General features: G+C 45.7%; 1 protein-coding gene across 4 annotated transcripts in view; it reads left to right on the plus strand.

Moving 5' to 3' along the window:
• Nucleotides 1–16,697, plus strand: part of SH2D3C (SH2 domain containing 3C) — a 153,296-nt gene that overhangs the window by 119,018 nt on the left and 17,581 nt on the right. For all 4 annotated transcript variants that reach the window (XM_068248566.1, XM_068248567.1, XM_068248568.1 and 1 more), the window contains 2 exons: nucleotides 12,342–12,470; nucleotides 14,821–15,257. In XM_068248566.1, coding sequence (XP_068104667.1) covers nucleotides 12,342–12,470; nucleotides 14,821–15,257 — 566 coding nt within the window. The remainder of the gene's footprint in view (nucleotides 1–12,341; nucleotides 12,471–14,820; nucleotides 15,258–16,697) is intronic.

Raw genomic sequence — 16,697 nt, forward strand, 5'->3', positions numbered from 1 at the left:
GGAACTGATGGCGAGGTAAGTATGTAATATTCATTTGCAGGTACATTGTGTGTTTATTTTAAATAATTTTACTCAGTTCAGGTTCACTTTAACTAATGTTCTAAATTTGTCACATCAGCACTCACAAGAGACACATGGCTCTTCTTTGTTGTATTTTTATTGTATATGGCTGTATATCCCAGCCAGGGCACCATCTGCAAGGAGTTTGTATGTTCTCCCCGTGTCTGCGTGGGTTTCCTCCGGGTACTCCGGTTTCCTCCCACATCCCAAAAACATACAGATAAGTTAATTGGCTCATCCCTAAATTGGCCCTAGACTACAGTACTTACACTACAGAATACATACATAGACATATGATAATAGTAGGGATTAGATTGTGAGCTCCTTTGAGGGACAGTTAGTGACAAGGCAATATATATATATACTGTAAAGCGCTGCGTAATATGTCGGCGCTATATAAATACTAAATAATAATAATAATATGGCTTCCCCCCGGTCTGTAGTCAGTATTGTAAGAGCATTATTAGTTTTTCCATACATTTGCTTGTGTTCGATTAACCAGTGATCTGCATGGCTGCAGGCACAAGGCTGTGTCATCATAGGAAGTATATTAGGCAGGGGGCCCCTCTGTTTGGTTCACTAGTAAAATCAATGCATGGCGGATGAGGCTGGGATGAGACCCTGTACATCAGTGAAGTTGTCAGGCCTCACAGAGGATGAACGGCCTTGACAGGACTAGGTTGTCATGGCAACGGCATCTACTTAAGCCTTGGTCCCTCCAGGGAATATTTAGGCTGAATGTCCCCACCAGTAATTAGGCTAACCCTCCCTTCTGTAACCCCCCCCCCCCCCCTTTCCACACCTATTCACAGTGTGGTCAGAAGATGCAAGATAATTGTGTCTTGCAAAGCTTGGCTGCTGGCTGCTCACTATAAGCTATAGGCAGGGGGTGCGCTCAGGTCCAAAGCAATTTCCTTATAGAAAGGCATAGTCTGGCAGGTTTGAATGTGTTTTTTTTTTGGGGGGGGGGGGGGGGGGGGTCGGTTTTTTTTACAGAGACTGAACAAAATAGAGACAGTTGTAAATTTCGGACTGCCACCTTTTCTGTTCACTGTAATTGTATGTATTGTGTATGTCACATAATGTCGCTCAATTTTATCACATATTTGTTGTATTAGGGCCAACCAGAAGAGTCTGTTCAGTACTGAATACATATAGCAAGATTGGAACGAACTGTAAAATCATGACTGTGCATTGTATGGCCAGTTAAAAGAATAGGTGTAGATATTATGTTATTTGTAAGCTTTTTGCATCATGGTTCCATTGCAGTAACATAGGCCCTTCTACATAAAACAGGAAAAGGTTAAATAATTGAAGATTTTCACCCAATCTGCACATGATTCACCTGCGTTGCCGCATATCTATGCGTTCGTAATGCGTCAACGCATATTTTTGTACGTGTTGCGGCCCGCGATAGCGCTAATTACATTTGGGAATGCGGAAAAAGCTACGCGTGGCCAGTCCTGACTGGCCTGTCGGCAAAAACGAAACTAGCTGGCAGCAGGGGACCAGAGGATTAGTGAGGGGCTGCGAGGGCACAGGACTGCTGCAGGGGGCTGGTAGAAGCCCCAGGTGAGTAAAACTCATTTTTTTTTCTGACTTAAAGGGAACCTAGACGGAGAAGGATATGGATTTTTCCTTTTAAAATAATACCAGTTGCCTGAATCGCCTGCTGATCCTGTGTCTCTAATACTTTTAGCCACAGCCCTTGAACAAGCATGCAGATCAGGTGCTCTGACTGAAGTCAGACTGGATTAGCTGCATGCTAGTTTCAGGTGTGTGATTCAGCCACTATTGCAGTCACAGAGATCAGCTGGACTGCCAGGCAACTGGTATTGTTTACAGGAAACATCCATATCACTCTCAGTTAAGGTTCCCTTTAAGTGTCTCTTTAAAGGGGTTCTGTGGGGGTTCCTGAGGAGAAAAACTGCCACTTACCTGGGGCTTCTATCAGCCCCCTGCAGTGGTAATGTCCCACGCCGTCCTGCTCCCATCCGCCGTTCCCCGCAGCCGGCACCGGGCTATTATTCGTCTGTCACACAGACAAATAATGCACGCTGACGCTCATCCGCTCGCGTCATCTGAGGCTTACTGAACAGGCGCAGTACAACGGAGTCTTGTACTGCGCTTGCGCAGTAAGCTTCCGATGACGCAGGCGGAAGCGAGCGGGTGCGCGGCCACTGTAGCGCAGCCGCAGTTGGATCCCATGCCGCGCTAGACCGGGGCCGGCGGCGGAGAACGGCAGATGGGAGGAGGACGCTGTGGGACATTACCGCCATTACATTATCTATTTTTCTTCTCAGAAACCCCTAACAGAACTCCTTTAAAGGGTGTTTTATGACAAGTTATGAAAATATCACCTAGAAGAAAACTCAGGAGAAAAGGCTAATTGCATAAAACGTATAAACGTGTGGCTAGATGGTGTAATGGTTAAGGACTCTGCCTCTGACACAGGAGACCTGGGTTCAAATCTTGGCTCTGCCTGTTCAGTAAGCCAGCACCTATTCAGTAGGAGACCTTTGGCAAGTCTCCCTAACACTGCTACTGCCTATAGAGCGCGCCCCAGTGGCTGCTGCTCTGGCGCTTTGAGTCCGCCAGGAGAAAAGCGCGATATAAATGTTATTTGTCTTGTCTTGTCTACAGGGCAAAACATATTAATAACAGTGCTGTTTTACTTTTATTTTTCTGCTTGAAATAATTAATCAAAAGTGAATTTCTAGGCATGGAAGTGGCAGCTTCTGTCTTGTCAGGAATATAGTACACCTCATTGATAAGCAAAATACAGCCATAAAAGTTTTCCTGGCTGAATACAACTTCTAAAGGCATGGAGAGAGAAATACATGAACTATTTTCTAACTCTTAATAGACACTTAGGGCTTGATTCACAAACCGGTGCTAACCTACTTAGCACGTCTAAAGTCTTTAGACGTGCTAACCAGGGTGCTAAGTAGGTTAGCACCGGATCTCTCAATCAGATCACATGCTAACTTTGCGCGCGTAAAGTTTTACGCGCGCAAAGTCTTATGCGCGCTAAGTCCCCTAGGCTTTAATGAGCACTTTGCGCGGAGCGCCCTGCGCTCTGTGCAATGCGCGCGTAAAGTTTTACGCGCGAAAAGCTCGTTTAGACATGCTAAGGGGGTTTTCACAGGTGTGCTAACAGTTAGCACCGCTTTGTGAATAAGCCCTTAATAGGCTGCCACTGACTAGAGACAGAAACAGTAAAACATTCAACCTTTTTTCTACATGTTTAACTATAAACAAAAAAAAAGTCATTTTTAGGAGTAGGAGGATAAATATAATTATTTATCTTATCAGTCTATTTTCACCTCGGGATCGCTGTAAGTTTGCCCTGGAGCACCATAAACCGGCCCTGACTGGTATAAATGTGAAGATGTAATGCTAGGTACACACGATGAGATTTTCTGGCAGATTTACTGCCAGATCGATTATTTCCAACATGTCCGATCTGATTTTCGATCGATTTTCCAATCGATTTTTCATAGAAGTGTACGGAAAATCGATCGGGAATCAGATCGGACATGTAGGAAAATAATCGATCTGGCAGTAAATCTGCCAGAAAATTTCATTGTGTGTACCAGGCATAAGCAGTAATGAACATGAACAATGAGATCCTAATTTAGTAAGTTTGTTGCAGATTTATTGCAGATAGCCTGTAGCTTGGCAAATTGTGCAGTGACTGCATGTGTCTGGCCCAGTCTCAGGCTGCATGCTGTTTGCTCAGAACATTAGCTGTGCAGTGACTGCATGTGTCTGGCCCAGTCTCAGGCTGCATGCGGTTTGCTCAGAACATTAGCTGTGCAGTGACTGCATGTGTCTGGCCCAGTCTCAGGCTGCATGCGGTTTGCTCAGAACATTAGCTGTGCAGTGGCTGCATGTGTCTGGCCCAGTCTCAGGCTGCATGCTGTTTGCTCAGAACATTAGCTGTGCAGTGGCTGCATGTGTCTGGCCAAGTCTCAGGCTGCATGCGGTTTGCTCAGAACATTAGCTGTGCAGTGACTGCATGTGTCTGGCCCAGGTTCAGGCTGCATGCTGTTTGCTCAGAACATTAGCTGTGCAGTGACTGCATGTGTCTGGCCCAGTTTCAGGCTGCATGCTGTTTGCTCAGAACATTAGCTGTGCAGTGACTGCATGTGTCTGGCCCAGTTTCAGGCTGCATGCTGTTTGCTCAGAACATTAGCTGTGCAGTGACTGCATGTGTCTGGCCCAGTTTCAGGCTGCATGCTGTTTGCTCAGAACATTAGCTGTGCAGTGACTGCATGTGTCTGGCCCAGGTTCAGGCTGCATGCTGTTTGCTCAGAACATTAGCTGTGCAGTGACTGCATGTGTCTGGCCCAGTTTCAGGCTGCATGCTGTTTGCTCAGAACATTAGCTGTGCAGTGACTGCATGTGTCTGGCCCAGTTTCAGGCTGCATGCTGTTTGCTCAGAACATTAGCTGTGCAGTGACTGCATGTGTCTGGCCCAGGTTCAGGCTGCATGCTGTTTGCTCAGAACATTAGCTGTGCAGTGGCTGCATGTGTCTGGCCCAGTCTCAGGCTGCATGCTGTTTGCTCAGAACATTAGCTGTGCAGTGGCTGCATGTGTCTGGCCCAGGTTCAGGCTGCATGCTGTTTGCTCAGAACATTAGCTGTGCAGTGACTGCATGTGTCTGGCCCAGTCTCAGGCTGCATGCTGTTTGCTCAGAACATTAGCTGTGCAGTGACTGCATGTGGCTGGCCCAGGTTCAGGCTGCATGCTGTTTGCTCAGAACATTAGCTGTGCAGTGACTGCATGTGTCTGGCCCAGTTTCAGGCTGCATGCTGTTTGCTCAGAACATTAGCTGTGCAGTGACTGCATGTGTCTGGCCCAGTTTCAGGCTGCATGCTGTTTGCTCAGAACATTAGCTGTGCAGTGACTGCATGTGTCTGGCCCAGTCTCAGGCTGCATGCTGTTTGCTCAGAACATTAGCTGTGCAGTGACTGCATGTGTCTGGCCCAGTTTCAGGCTGCATGCGGTTTGCTCAGAACATTAGCTGTGCAGTGACTGCATGTGTCTGGCCCAGTCTCAGGCTGCATGCTGTTTGCTCAGAACATTAGCTGTGCAGTGGCTGCATGTGTCTGGCCCAGTCTCAGGCTGCATGCTGTTTGCTCAGAACATTAGCTGTGCAGTGACTGCATGTGGCTGGCCCAGGTTCAGGCTGCATGCTGTTTGCTCAGAACATTAGCTGTGCAGTGACTGCATGTGTCTGGCCCAGTTTCAGGCTGCATGCTGTTTGCTCAGAACATTAGCTGTGCAGTGACTGCATGTGTCTGGCCCAGTCTCAGGCTGCATGCTGTTTGCTCAGAACATTAGCTGTGCAGTGACTGCATGTGTCTGGCCCAGTTTCAGGCTGCATGCGGTTTGCTCAGAACATTAGCTGTGCAGTGACTGCATGTGTCTGGCCCAGGTTCAGGCTGCATGCTGTTTGCTCAGAACATTAGCTGTGCAGTGACTGCATGTGTCTGGCCCAGTCTCAGGCTGCATGCTGTTTGCTCAGAACATTAGCATGCCATTGATCATCTGCAGTGAGCAGCAGCTGTGCAGCGGAGACCCGGATTTACTGTAATTAATATGAAGAGGGGAGGTGCTAAGTTGTTACAGCTCCATCTAATTTCCCAGTGGGCCCGGCAGCAACAAATAGGTTACATTTAAGTGTTCGCCGGCATGTAGTAAAATTGCCTGGCTTGTGCGGTCTCCCGGGGCACGGAATGGCAAATCTGTATGTGGGAGAGATAAATCACATGGAAATGTGCTGATGAGGCCTCATCTGAAATCTCGGGGTTAAATGTGAGTGAAAATGAGATGTGCTCTGTCTGTCTGTCTAAACTCTGTTCTGTAAATAACATTTCTTCCTCTCTCTCATTATCTGTTTGTCTATCCATGAATCTACTGTTTATCCATCAGAAGTCTGATTGGAGATGTTAGAGAATCTCTGTGCGAGGGCAATGGGGTATTGATGGCCTTTATACTGTTAGATCTCCAAAGGATCCCCATGTTCTTTTGTAGACCACCATTGCCGCACACAGACCACTGGAACATATCCAACAGGAGCACAGCCATACTGCACCTGCACAAGTACAACCACGCCTCCTCAGTAAGCTGAGCCGCTTGTCTATGAGCTGCTCTGTGCTACTGTGCAGGTGCCACCGCACTCGCTGTGCTAAGGTGCAGTGGGGAGCGCAGGTGCAAACTGCTAGAATGTTCTGGGCAGTGGCAGTGGTCTCAAGGCTCTGCGGGATTCGGAGGCTTCATAGGTAAGTATCTGATTTTTTTCCATTAGGTTCTCTTCGGGTTTTCTTTAAGTTAAAAAAACAAGCAAAATGCCAAAGAAAGTAACATTTGGCACCTTGCATATTCCTCTAGCTTCAGGTTAGGGTGTGTTGGAGATGTCGCCCAGTTATTACATTATTATGATTATTATATACTGTATATAGCGCTAACATTATTCCACAGTGCACCAAGCATTTCATGCCACTTACTGTCACTCAGAGGTGTTCAAAATCTAATTCTTGCCTTAGACTTATGCTGGGCATACACGGTGCGTTTTCTGCGTCCCCGCTCGTCCCCGCGGGCTCCCGGATCGATTCCCGCTCGTCCCCGCAAGCGCTTCCTTATATTCCGCTCGTTTCTTCTTTTGTCCTATTTTTGAACACCTCTGAACACCTCTGAGTGACAGTAAAGGGTCGAACACACGCCTGACTGCAGCCAATGTCTGTTGTGGTGGGTACATAGTAAAACAATGCGCTTGTTTGTCACTTATCATTTTGCTAAAGGATGTTGTTAGGCAGCTGTACACACACTAGAATCATGGCTGAGAACTCTCAGAACAGGTTTTTCTAATGTGTATACAAGACAAATAATAACATTTATATTGTGCTTTACTCCTGGCGGACTTAAAGCACTTGAGCTGCAGCCACCCTCTATAGACAGTAGCAGTGTTAGGGAGTCTAGCCCGAGAATTCCTTATTGAATAGGTGCTGACTTATGGGAGAGCCGAGCGTTAAACCCTGGTCTCCTATATCAAAGGCAGAGCCCTTACCCACTACACTATCCAGCTACAAGGCTTTACCATTGTGCCACCTACTCAGACACTCTTTCCTTTGTCTCACCACCCACAATCAGCGTTGGACATAAGCTATGCACAAGCTGCAGGTTTCTCTAGTGCTGGAGGGGCAGAGTGGCCTGTATGAGCTTCCAGTGTAATGTCTGTGCTGCAGAACACATTGCAGTCTGTGCTGTAGTCTCATCCAGCTGACTCAGGCCATTACATCAATGCTGTGAGGCAGAGAGAAGAGGGGGGCCCCCGCACGGCTCATCGGCTCAGGTGTTCCCTCGCCCGCTTAAGCTCATTACAATGCAGGCGACGCCTCTAAACCGTCTGTATAATTTAGACCAGGGCAGCTTTGATACGATTTTGTGCGCAGGGAGGATAATCTGGTGCTGGCCTCGTCACACAGACTCGGAGCTGCCACCTGCACTGATAAAGAATAAGCCCATTAATTCCCCTCTCCCTGCAATCCACTCAGTGAGTGTGAGGATCATTCTCATCTGAATCCGCCATATGTGGAAGAGAATTACCAGCCTGATTTAAAAGGGCTAACCTTGATCCTGTTAAACTGTGATCACACAGCGCTCTGTATATTGAATCTACACACTAGTACAGGAGCATGACTGTACATCTCACAATAACAACTATTTCCTAGGGTGCTGCCGATCCGGGGTATGTGAGCTCACAGCAAATACTGCTGTTTCCAGAGGCCGTGGGCTCTGGTAGAGACGGCTGTACTCATTATAAGGCCACCGATGCGTGTGGCAGCAGGAGGGGAAGCTACATACACATGCTGGATTAACCTCGGCTGCTGCGGCCGATAAGGACCGCCTTGTGTAAGGATCTAGCATGAGTATGGGAGGCCCCCTATGTCCCCGAAAGATCAGGCATGCTGGATTTTGAATGCCCGTACCCACCACGCAATTTTTTTGACCAGCAATTTTTGGAGCGGCGAGCAGCCGTTTCTGCGGGCTCATGGTGTGGGTACATGTGTGCGATCACGCGAACGACCGTTTATGCGGTCTCGCGATGTGGGTACAGGTGTACAATCACACAAACCACCATTTGTGCGGCCTGATGACATGGGTACAGATGCGCGATCACGCAAGTGACGTTTAGCGGTGCACGCTGACAACCACGGATCTTGGATATTTAAAGAGAATCTGTACTCTAAAACTCTTACAATAAAAAACATACCATTCTATTCATTATGTTCTCCTGTGCCCCTCTGTGCGGTTTCTGCCACTCTCTGCTGCAATCCTGGCTTGTAATTGCCATTTTTAAGCAGTGTTTACAAACAAAAGACATGGCTTCTAACTAGAGTGTGATAGGCTTGAGAGTAGCTCAGTATCTGACTTATACAGAGAGGGTGTGTATAGTTTCTGCCAATGACGAGCAGTGCAGCACATTCCACACATTCCAGCCTCAGCCGACAGAGCTGACAGAAGAGAGAACATTAGATCATATAACAGAGATAACACAGCCACTGTGCAACTAGAATAGGCTGCAGTAACACAGACCACATTAGAACAGGTATAGGAACTTATAGGATAGAAGAAATAAGGCTGAAAATGTTGTTACAGAGTCTCGTTAAGATCCCCGACGACTCCATCTAATGTACCGCGATCGATTGACTTCCTGTTCGCGCCCATCGTGTAATGCAGCATGACATCATGAGCAGGAAGGGGCATTGCTGAATGCTCGTCATCCAGGGGACTTCGCTGGACCCATCGAGTGGTGAGTATTCAGCTTTAACGACGTACAACCTCCCCGAGTGCTCCTCCCACTCACCCCACCCGCTGAAAGCCATGCCGCCATGCGTCATCCCTCCGCCCTGCTTCATATTAACAGAAGCTTCTCCATAGAAATTGGCCCCAAAACTGTCACCCAAGGGATTGAGACTTGATTTCACTCTAAATGCCGTTTCTACAGGCGCGGAAATCGCAGCGTTTCCCTGCACGCTATTCCAATGAGGAAATGCAGCCTATTCAGATCGATAGACTACCGTCTGAATCGCATGCAGGGAATAAAACGGACGGCATGCTGCAGATTTTCCGCATCAATTGCCAGTGGGCACGCAGGTGCAGTAGGAGCTTCAGCATGCAGCAATATTTACCAATCCGCGCCCCTGCGCAGTACAAGCTTCCCATTGGGCTCCGGCAGATATAGCCAAGCCCGAACGGGTCAGCTCTACAGGTGGCTTGCGCCTGCGAAGTAGAGCGCTTTGGCTATTTCTGCCATTCTGCCAGTGGGGAAGCTTGTACTGCGCCTGTGCAGGAGCGAGGATTGGTAAATATTGCTGCATGCTGTTTGGGGGCTGCCAGTGCTGGATCCCTGAGGCTGAAGAGGAGGGGGGAAGCCTTATTAGGATCCAGAGGTTTCCCCCACTTGAGGTAAGTATAGTTTTTTTGTTAATTTACAGATTCTCTTTAATTAATATTTGATTACAAAAAAAGAAGGACCTGCCGATCATTGTTTAGTCATTTTACCGCTTAAACACTGATTGGAAATTGTCATTATTACTTCTAGCAGGAGGGGAGGGGAGAAGGCGGCGTGCGTGGGGGGAGTGGAGAAGGTTTTCTATATCCAGCCTACTTGTCAATAGAGACTAAAGCAGCCCATACACTCAGCCGATTTTCTGGCCGACCGATCGAAATCGACGGCCGATTTCGATCGATTTCGATGGATTTCCATCGAACTTGCAGGGTGGAAAATTTAGGTCGATCTGATGAGATTGCTTATCAGTTTGCATTGGCCTTAATGGAAATCTGATGGCAAAAAAATGCCATCAGATCGAATTTCAATAGATTTCAAACTGAAATCTATTGGAATTCTATCCTGGTAAAAAATGTTCTAAAAACGCATCAGATAGACCATCAGATGCATTTCTTATCTATCTGCTGCCAATCTGACGAGTGTATGGACACCTTTAGTGCTGTATTTTCGGGACATGCAGACAAGAAACTCTCTCGTGTTGAAGCCAGAAGTGCAGCCTTTTTATGTTTACTGAATAACTGCATCCTACTGAGCCACGCTCCTCCAAACTGAGTTTTATTGATTTTACATTTTCCTTTCCTTATATACTGTTTATCTGTAATGCATTGTATGTTATACACATGTAGGAAGTGCCTTAGTATGCCGGGTAAGGATGCAAACAATTCTGACTTGCTGCAGGATTATGCAAATTTATGTAGCTTGAAAATGGACCAATCAGGTGCCACCTTGGTGAAATTCCACTGGTCTATTTACAAGCTGGGTAAACATGCATACAGAAGTTGTCCTGCATTAAATATTTGCATCTCATTGACCATCCCTTGTGCAGAGTATATATTTTTTTATGTTTTATTTCATTGCATAGTGTGTGCCTAATTTAAGGTTTGGATGAGAGATTAGGCTAGTGTTGGGCATTTGGGAGGTTACTAGGTGTACAGTTAGTGTTAGGACTATGGGCGAAGGGATGAGTTATGTAGGAAGTCACTGGAGGCACCCAATAAAAGTATGAGAAAAAAAATGCTTAAAAAGAAGGTAACTATAAGCTTAACTTCAATGATGAAAATGTTCAAAGTTTATATAGTTTTATCAATAAAGACAAAACACAGCGTTTCGTGGCCTGAAGCCACTTCCTCAGGTAAATAAGCCTTAAAAGAAACAATCTCCGTATAAATACAACTAAAGCAATTGTCCGCTTGACAACTTTGTTGAGATCTTTGCCAGGGACAGCTTTTAAAGAAATTAAGGAAACCTTATGTGCCCCCATGAGGAGAAGGACTGGTCCAAAACCTGTCAGTAACAGGTAAAAACCATGAGATCAAAAACCCTTACTGTAAGTGACAGCTACATAGAAATAAAGTCAATTACAGTGCATTTTAGAGTTTTCCTGATTGTGCCCCTTTAATCAGTCATAGTGACTGCAAGGGCACGGGATGGCTGTAGGGGGCTGGTAGAAGCCCTAGGTAAGTAAAAATGATTTTCTTTACTAGGCTTAAAAATCCCTTTAATGAGATTGGCTCACAGTGATCACAGGGTCAAGAGCCAATGACTGGCTCACAGAGCTCTGCTGTCATACCAACAGCAAGGCAAGCAGGCTGTAGGGGTGGGAGAGCGGCATGGTCGTCGGTAGCAGTAGGAGCATGCGACAGGGAGATTAAAATCTACACCCTGGCAGGGATAACAGCTTCAAAAGAGTTTGTCAGCACCCCAAGTAATATTGACTGCGTGTGCTGGGGTAGAACATATATACATAATACTATAAGAGAAAAGATACCCCTATAAACAGCACCACTGCAGACCAAATGTCAATCAAAAAAATGTCTTTATTACAATCTTTGCAAACACATATCAATGATACAATTTTTTTTAAAAACATCTAAAAACAGCATAATATTGCATTTCCAGCCATATTCAACATAATGGGCCTTCTAGATATAATAATCTATTATGTACAACCTGTCACCACTGGGGGCTCAGAGAATGAGCCCCCTCGTGGATGAACCCGGGTTCAGTAAGAATTATAAAGTGCAAAAACCTGTGTATAATGGTGCATATCAGCCCTACTTGGGACCATGAAAGTGCATATAGTGCTGTATTTACACAAACAAACAACCATTCATCATATACAATAAACCTGAACTATGAAGATTGTAATAAAGACATTTTTTGATTGACACATATGGTCTGCAGTGGTGCTGTTTATAGGGGTATCTTTTCTCTTATAGTATTAGGGATAACAGCTTCCAAACAGGGTGTAGATTTCAACTAGAGTAGTCCGGATGCGGGTAAGGGGCCAGAGGCCGCTGGTACCGAAGTGGTTAATACAGGGACAAACTGCAATACTTATATCTGAATCAGAGTCATCTGAATATTATGACAAGTTACTAGTCATGTAGATGTTAAAATACCATCAGATCTGGCTGGGTTACAGTGACTGTGCTGCTGTCACCAGTCCAGTGCTGCCAACTCCTTTCAAGAGAATAGTGGTTGGTTGTACTCTTTTGTGGCTTGCCATTGCATTCCTTCCTCAGCATAGTCTTCTGCTCCTCTACTGACAGAGCCACACTTGAGAGTCCAGCCCCATCCACTTAGTGTGGTTGCAGAAGGGTGGACTCCATTTGCCGTCTTCCATAAACCTTCTGTTAGAAAGTTTTGAGAATTTACATCAAAATAGGTTTTAATGTTTCCTTTCTTTGTATCCAATAGTTCTCAAAGGAGAAGTACATCTTGGACACGCCACCTGAGAAGCTGCACAAGGAGTTAGAAGAAGAGTTGAAACTTAACAGCTCGGACTTGCGCAGCCATGCCTGGTATCACGGACGCATTCCACGAGAGGTGAGCATTGTGCTGAACAAGGTGTCAGCATATGTGTCTTCTTGGTGACCACTGCCAGTCTCCCAGTGTTCCCCTCCCCTTAGTATGGGCCTCCCTTAGCCTTTACGAATAAAGCACACATCCCAACTTTTTGAGATGAGAAAGAGGGACACTTAAAGGGACTCCGAGCAGTGCAGAAACTATGGAAAGATGCATATCATTTTAAAGCTCTCTTTCTCCTCTTTTCAATGATATATAAACCGCCACCCTACGCCTTTTAGTTTTCACTATTTTTTATTTTGAAATTGCCGCGGCTGCAATTTCGATCGCGAAAATAGAGAAAACTAAAGGGCGTAGGGCGACGATTTAGGGGTCATCAGAAAGAGGAGAAAGAGAGCTTTAAAATGATATCCATCTTTCCATAGTTACTTGTATTACACAGGGCGACTTTTTCCTAAAGTCAGCAGCTCCATTCTGCTGAATGGAGCTGCTGACACTGGGGAAAGTGTCGTCCTGTGTAATACAAGTAACTATGGAAAGATGGATACCATTTTAAAGCTCTCTTTCTCCTCTTTCTGACGACACCTAAATCGTCGCCCTACGCCTTTTAGTTTTCTCTATTTTCGCGATTGAAATCGCAGCAATTTCAATCGCGAAAATAGCGAAAACTAAAAGGCATAGGGTGGCGGTTTATATATCATTGGAAAGAGGAGAAAGAGAGCTTTAAAATGATATGCATCTTTCCATAGTTTCTGCACTGCTCGGAGTCCCTTTAAGCCAAACCTCTGTTCACAGCCCTAGTCAAGCATAACATAAAGATTTCATAAGAAAAATATGTTGTTTTATAATTCAAACCACACTGTTCATTTCTATCCTGGTTCATTTTCCTTCATATTAACATTTTAAAATTAGTATTATATCAATTTAAAGCATGGGAATAAAGTTTATAGTCAATCAAACACATTTTTAGTAGAGAAATGTGTATATTTACATAGAAAGAGGGACAAGGTCCTAAAAGAGGGACAAATGAGGAGGAAAGAGGAACAGGGCTCCCAAAGAGGGACTGTCCCTCCATAAGAGGGACAGTTGTGAGCTATGAATAAAGTGTGAGTAGCCATATTGTAAAGGTGATCAATTCTCTTTGGAAATTTCTCCTGTAGGGGGAATTCATGGAGAAGCACATGATCATTTTATCAGGAGATGAGTTTCAGATGTATTTATCTGACTGGCTTATTGTGGTCACGTGACACTGACCATGTCTCATTTTTGCTTCCTGTGTAGATTCTGCTGCTAAATTTACAATGTTCAATTGTGTCCTTCTCCATGAATTCTCTTTGTGGGAGAAATTCCCCTAGGATTTATGACAAACTATAGGTGGCAGTACTGGAAGATATTGTCAGAACCACAAACCAGTAAAGCATCCCTGTAGTCAAAGGTGGTTCTCAGGCAACTATTTTAATAGCCTCGTGAGATCCAGATAGCCAAGATTCAGTCAGTAGTAGTTCTCAGATAACCATTAGCATAGTCACTTAAGATTCAGATGGCCAAGGTGCAGTCAGTGGTAGTTCTCAGGTGACCCTCAGTATAAGTCACCCAAGGTCCAGATGGCCAAGGTGCAGTCAGGGGTAGTCCTCTGTAGAAACAACAAACACATAGTGTACGCTTACAGTACGCACCAGGGTACGCTCAAACTGGGTCAAAGGTGGGCTCTAAAAGCCAGAACAGACCTAAAAATGGGTTATATTTTTGCCCCTGGCTTCAGGCATACATATTGATTCCTTCTGCCTGCCATGGTGATATCACTGCTGAAACATGCTTCATAGCATGACCAGGGAGGTGGCAGGAAATCTTGACTTGACTACTGTGAGACTGCAATGGTATGTTTTCACATCTCCTTGTTTCTACCTGCGAAAAAATAGCATCAAAATCAGCAATCGCCAACCAAATAGGACATAAAGTAATGTCATTTGTGTTGATGATAAATGCAGTTGGCATTTGTGTTGATGATGTTAACGAGGACACAAGCTAGTGCAAACCTAAGCAAATTAGGCAACTGCATGTGGAGGGAAAATGTGCTGTAAATCTGATGCATAGTTGATGGGATTTGTTGAAGTGACCGCATGGTAAGACATTAGTTACATGCATTATGTTGGCCAACAATGAGTATCAATGAAGATCCCAAGCAATTTGTGCCCACAGGGCGAATGTGGTACATCAACTAGTAACAACAAGATAATGATTTCAGCATTTGCCGACCCACATAAAATAACACAGCAGGCACATTGTTTGCTGTCCACTATGTAGTCCTTCATGAAAAAGTGTACAGAGAAATGTGAATCCATCAATAATGCTCATATCTCTCTTGCTGCAGGTGTCAGAGAGTTTGGTCCAAAGGAATGGGGACTTCCTTATCAGAGACTCATTGACCAGCCTGGGTGACTATGTACTGACCTGCCGGTGGAAGAATGAACCTCTCCACTTCAAGATCAACAAGGTGATGGTGAAGACCTGCGATAGCTACACGCGGATACAGTACTTGTTCGAGCAAGAGAGCTTTGACAACATCCCTTCCCTGGTGCGCTCCTATGTCGGCAGCCGTAATGCAGTGTCAGACCAGAGTGGAGCACTCATCTACTGCCCTATCAACCGCACTTTCCCACTCAGATACCTCGAGGCCAGCTATGGCTTGTCACTCACCCGGCAGGGCTCACACAGCCCACAGAAGGGACATATGAAGAGAAGAAGCATCACAATGACTGATGGACTCACTGCAGACAAGATTACTAAGGCCAACGGGTGCCCAAACAGGTGAGACACACACCTCCAGTCACAAAAACAAGGAGCTCTTATCTTCACATATGTGAAACAGTAGAGTCGTGGACAGGGACGTTTGCCAGTCAGCTGTTTCACTTATTTTGTAGCAGCCTCAGAACTGAATAAAAGTACCCTGAAACAGCTGATTCACAGGCTTTCAAGAGTTATGAACCCCTGAGGGCTCGTTTCCACTAGTGCGGCGTGCGTCTCGTAGACGCACGCCGGCACTGAGCGGGTGGGCGGGATCGCAGGCGAATCCCATGAGCCGTGCCATGCACGGCTATGGGAATCGCAGCCTCCGCCGCGAATTCTGTAGGGGGTTCCCGGCCGAATCACTACTGCAAGCGATTCGGCCGGCGGCGCCGTTATCCCCTATGGCAGAGTTTCCCCGCGTGATTTGCCTGCGGGGAAACTCTGCGGATTCGCGGCCGTTTCCGCGACAGTGGAAACGGGCCCTGAGTTTTGTAGAAAGGTCAACTTCAGCTGTATATACAGGTATACTTTTTAAGTTCTGTTTGGTAAGCACAGAAATGACTTTTTGAACAGAGGTTATGTTCAAAAGACATCACCCATAATGTGCCACTTCTGGACAGTACATAGTAAGCCATGTAGGAGGAGTCCATGTAAGCCAAATGTACAGTACATCCTGAACTATTGCTGTATAGCACACCTACAGTAGAGCTTTTCATTTAACAGTGATTTAATAACTTGCAGACTGCTGTTTGGGGCTATTTTGGTCTTCATCAGTTCAAAGTATGGATTGGATACAATTTAGAGTGTACAACTTGTAGTACTACAATACAAGGTACCTGGTTAAGTTATGGAGAGACTAAACAGCCAGGATTTTTCAGTAGGGACATTATAGGTCCATTTAAGACCTACATGCAAAATAAAAAAAAAAGAGGCCAGGGAAATTTTGACACCGATAATAGCCGCTAGTAGAATATTGGTAAAATTCATATTCTATTGGGCAGTGGTAATTCTGAAGGTAAAATATCTGTACATTTCACCGATACTTACGGTTACTAACACTAAACCTAATCTTATTCTCACACAAGCCCTCCCTCTACCAATGCCTAACCCTATCCGACACCCCCCACCGATATCCCTAACATATCCCCCCCCCCCCGATCCCTAACCCTAACCGACACACCCCACCGATATCCCTAACCGATCCCCCCCCCACTGATTTCTAACCCTAACCGACACCCTCCATGATATCCCTAACTGACCACCCCCACCAATGCCTAACCCTAACCAAACCGCACGATTCCTAACTCTAACCGACCCCCTCCTCCGTCCATGCCTAACCCTAACCGTGCTCCCCCACTGCAAATCCACTGATATCGGTGCCGTCTCTACCTCAAAATAAGCTAAATACTGGGTGCCAAGGAAGTTAGTATTGACAACAATCGGAAATCTGGGCGCCCGATA

The sequence above is a fragment of the Hyperolius riggenbachi genome, chromosome 8 (assembly GCF_040937935.1).
Source record: "Hyperolius riggenbachi isolate aHypRig1 chromosome 8, aHypRig1.pri, whole genome shotgun sequence".
Lineage (NCBI taxonomy): Eukaryota > Metazoa > Chordata > Amphibia > Anura > Hyperoliidae > Hyperolius > Hyperolius riggenbachi.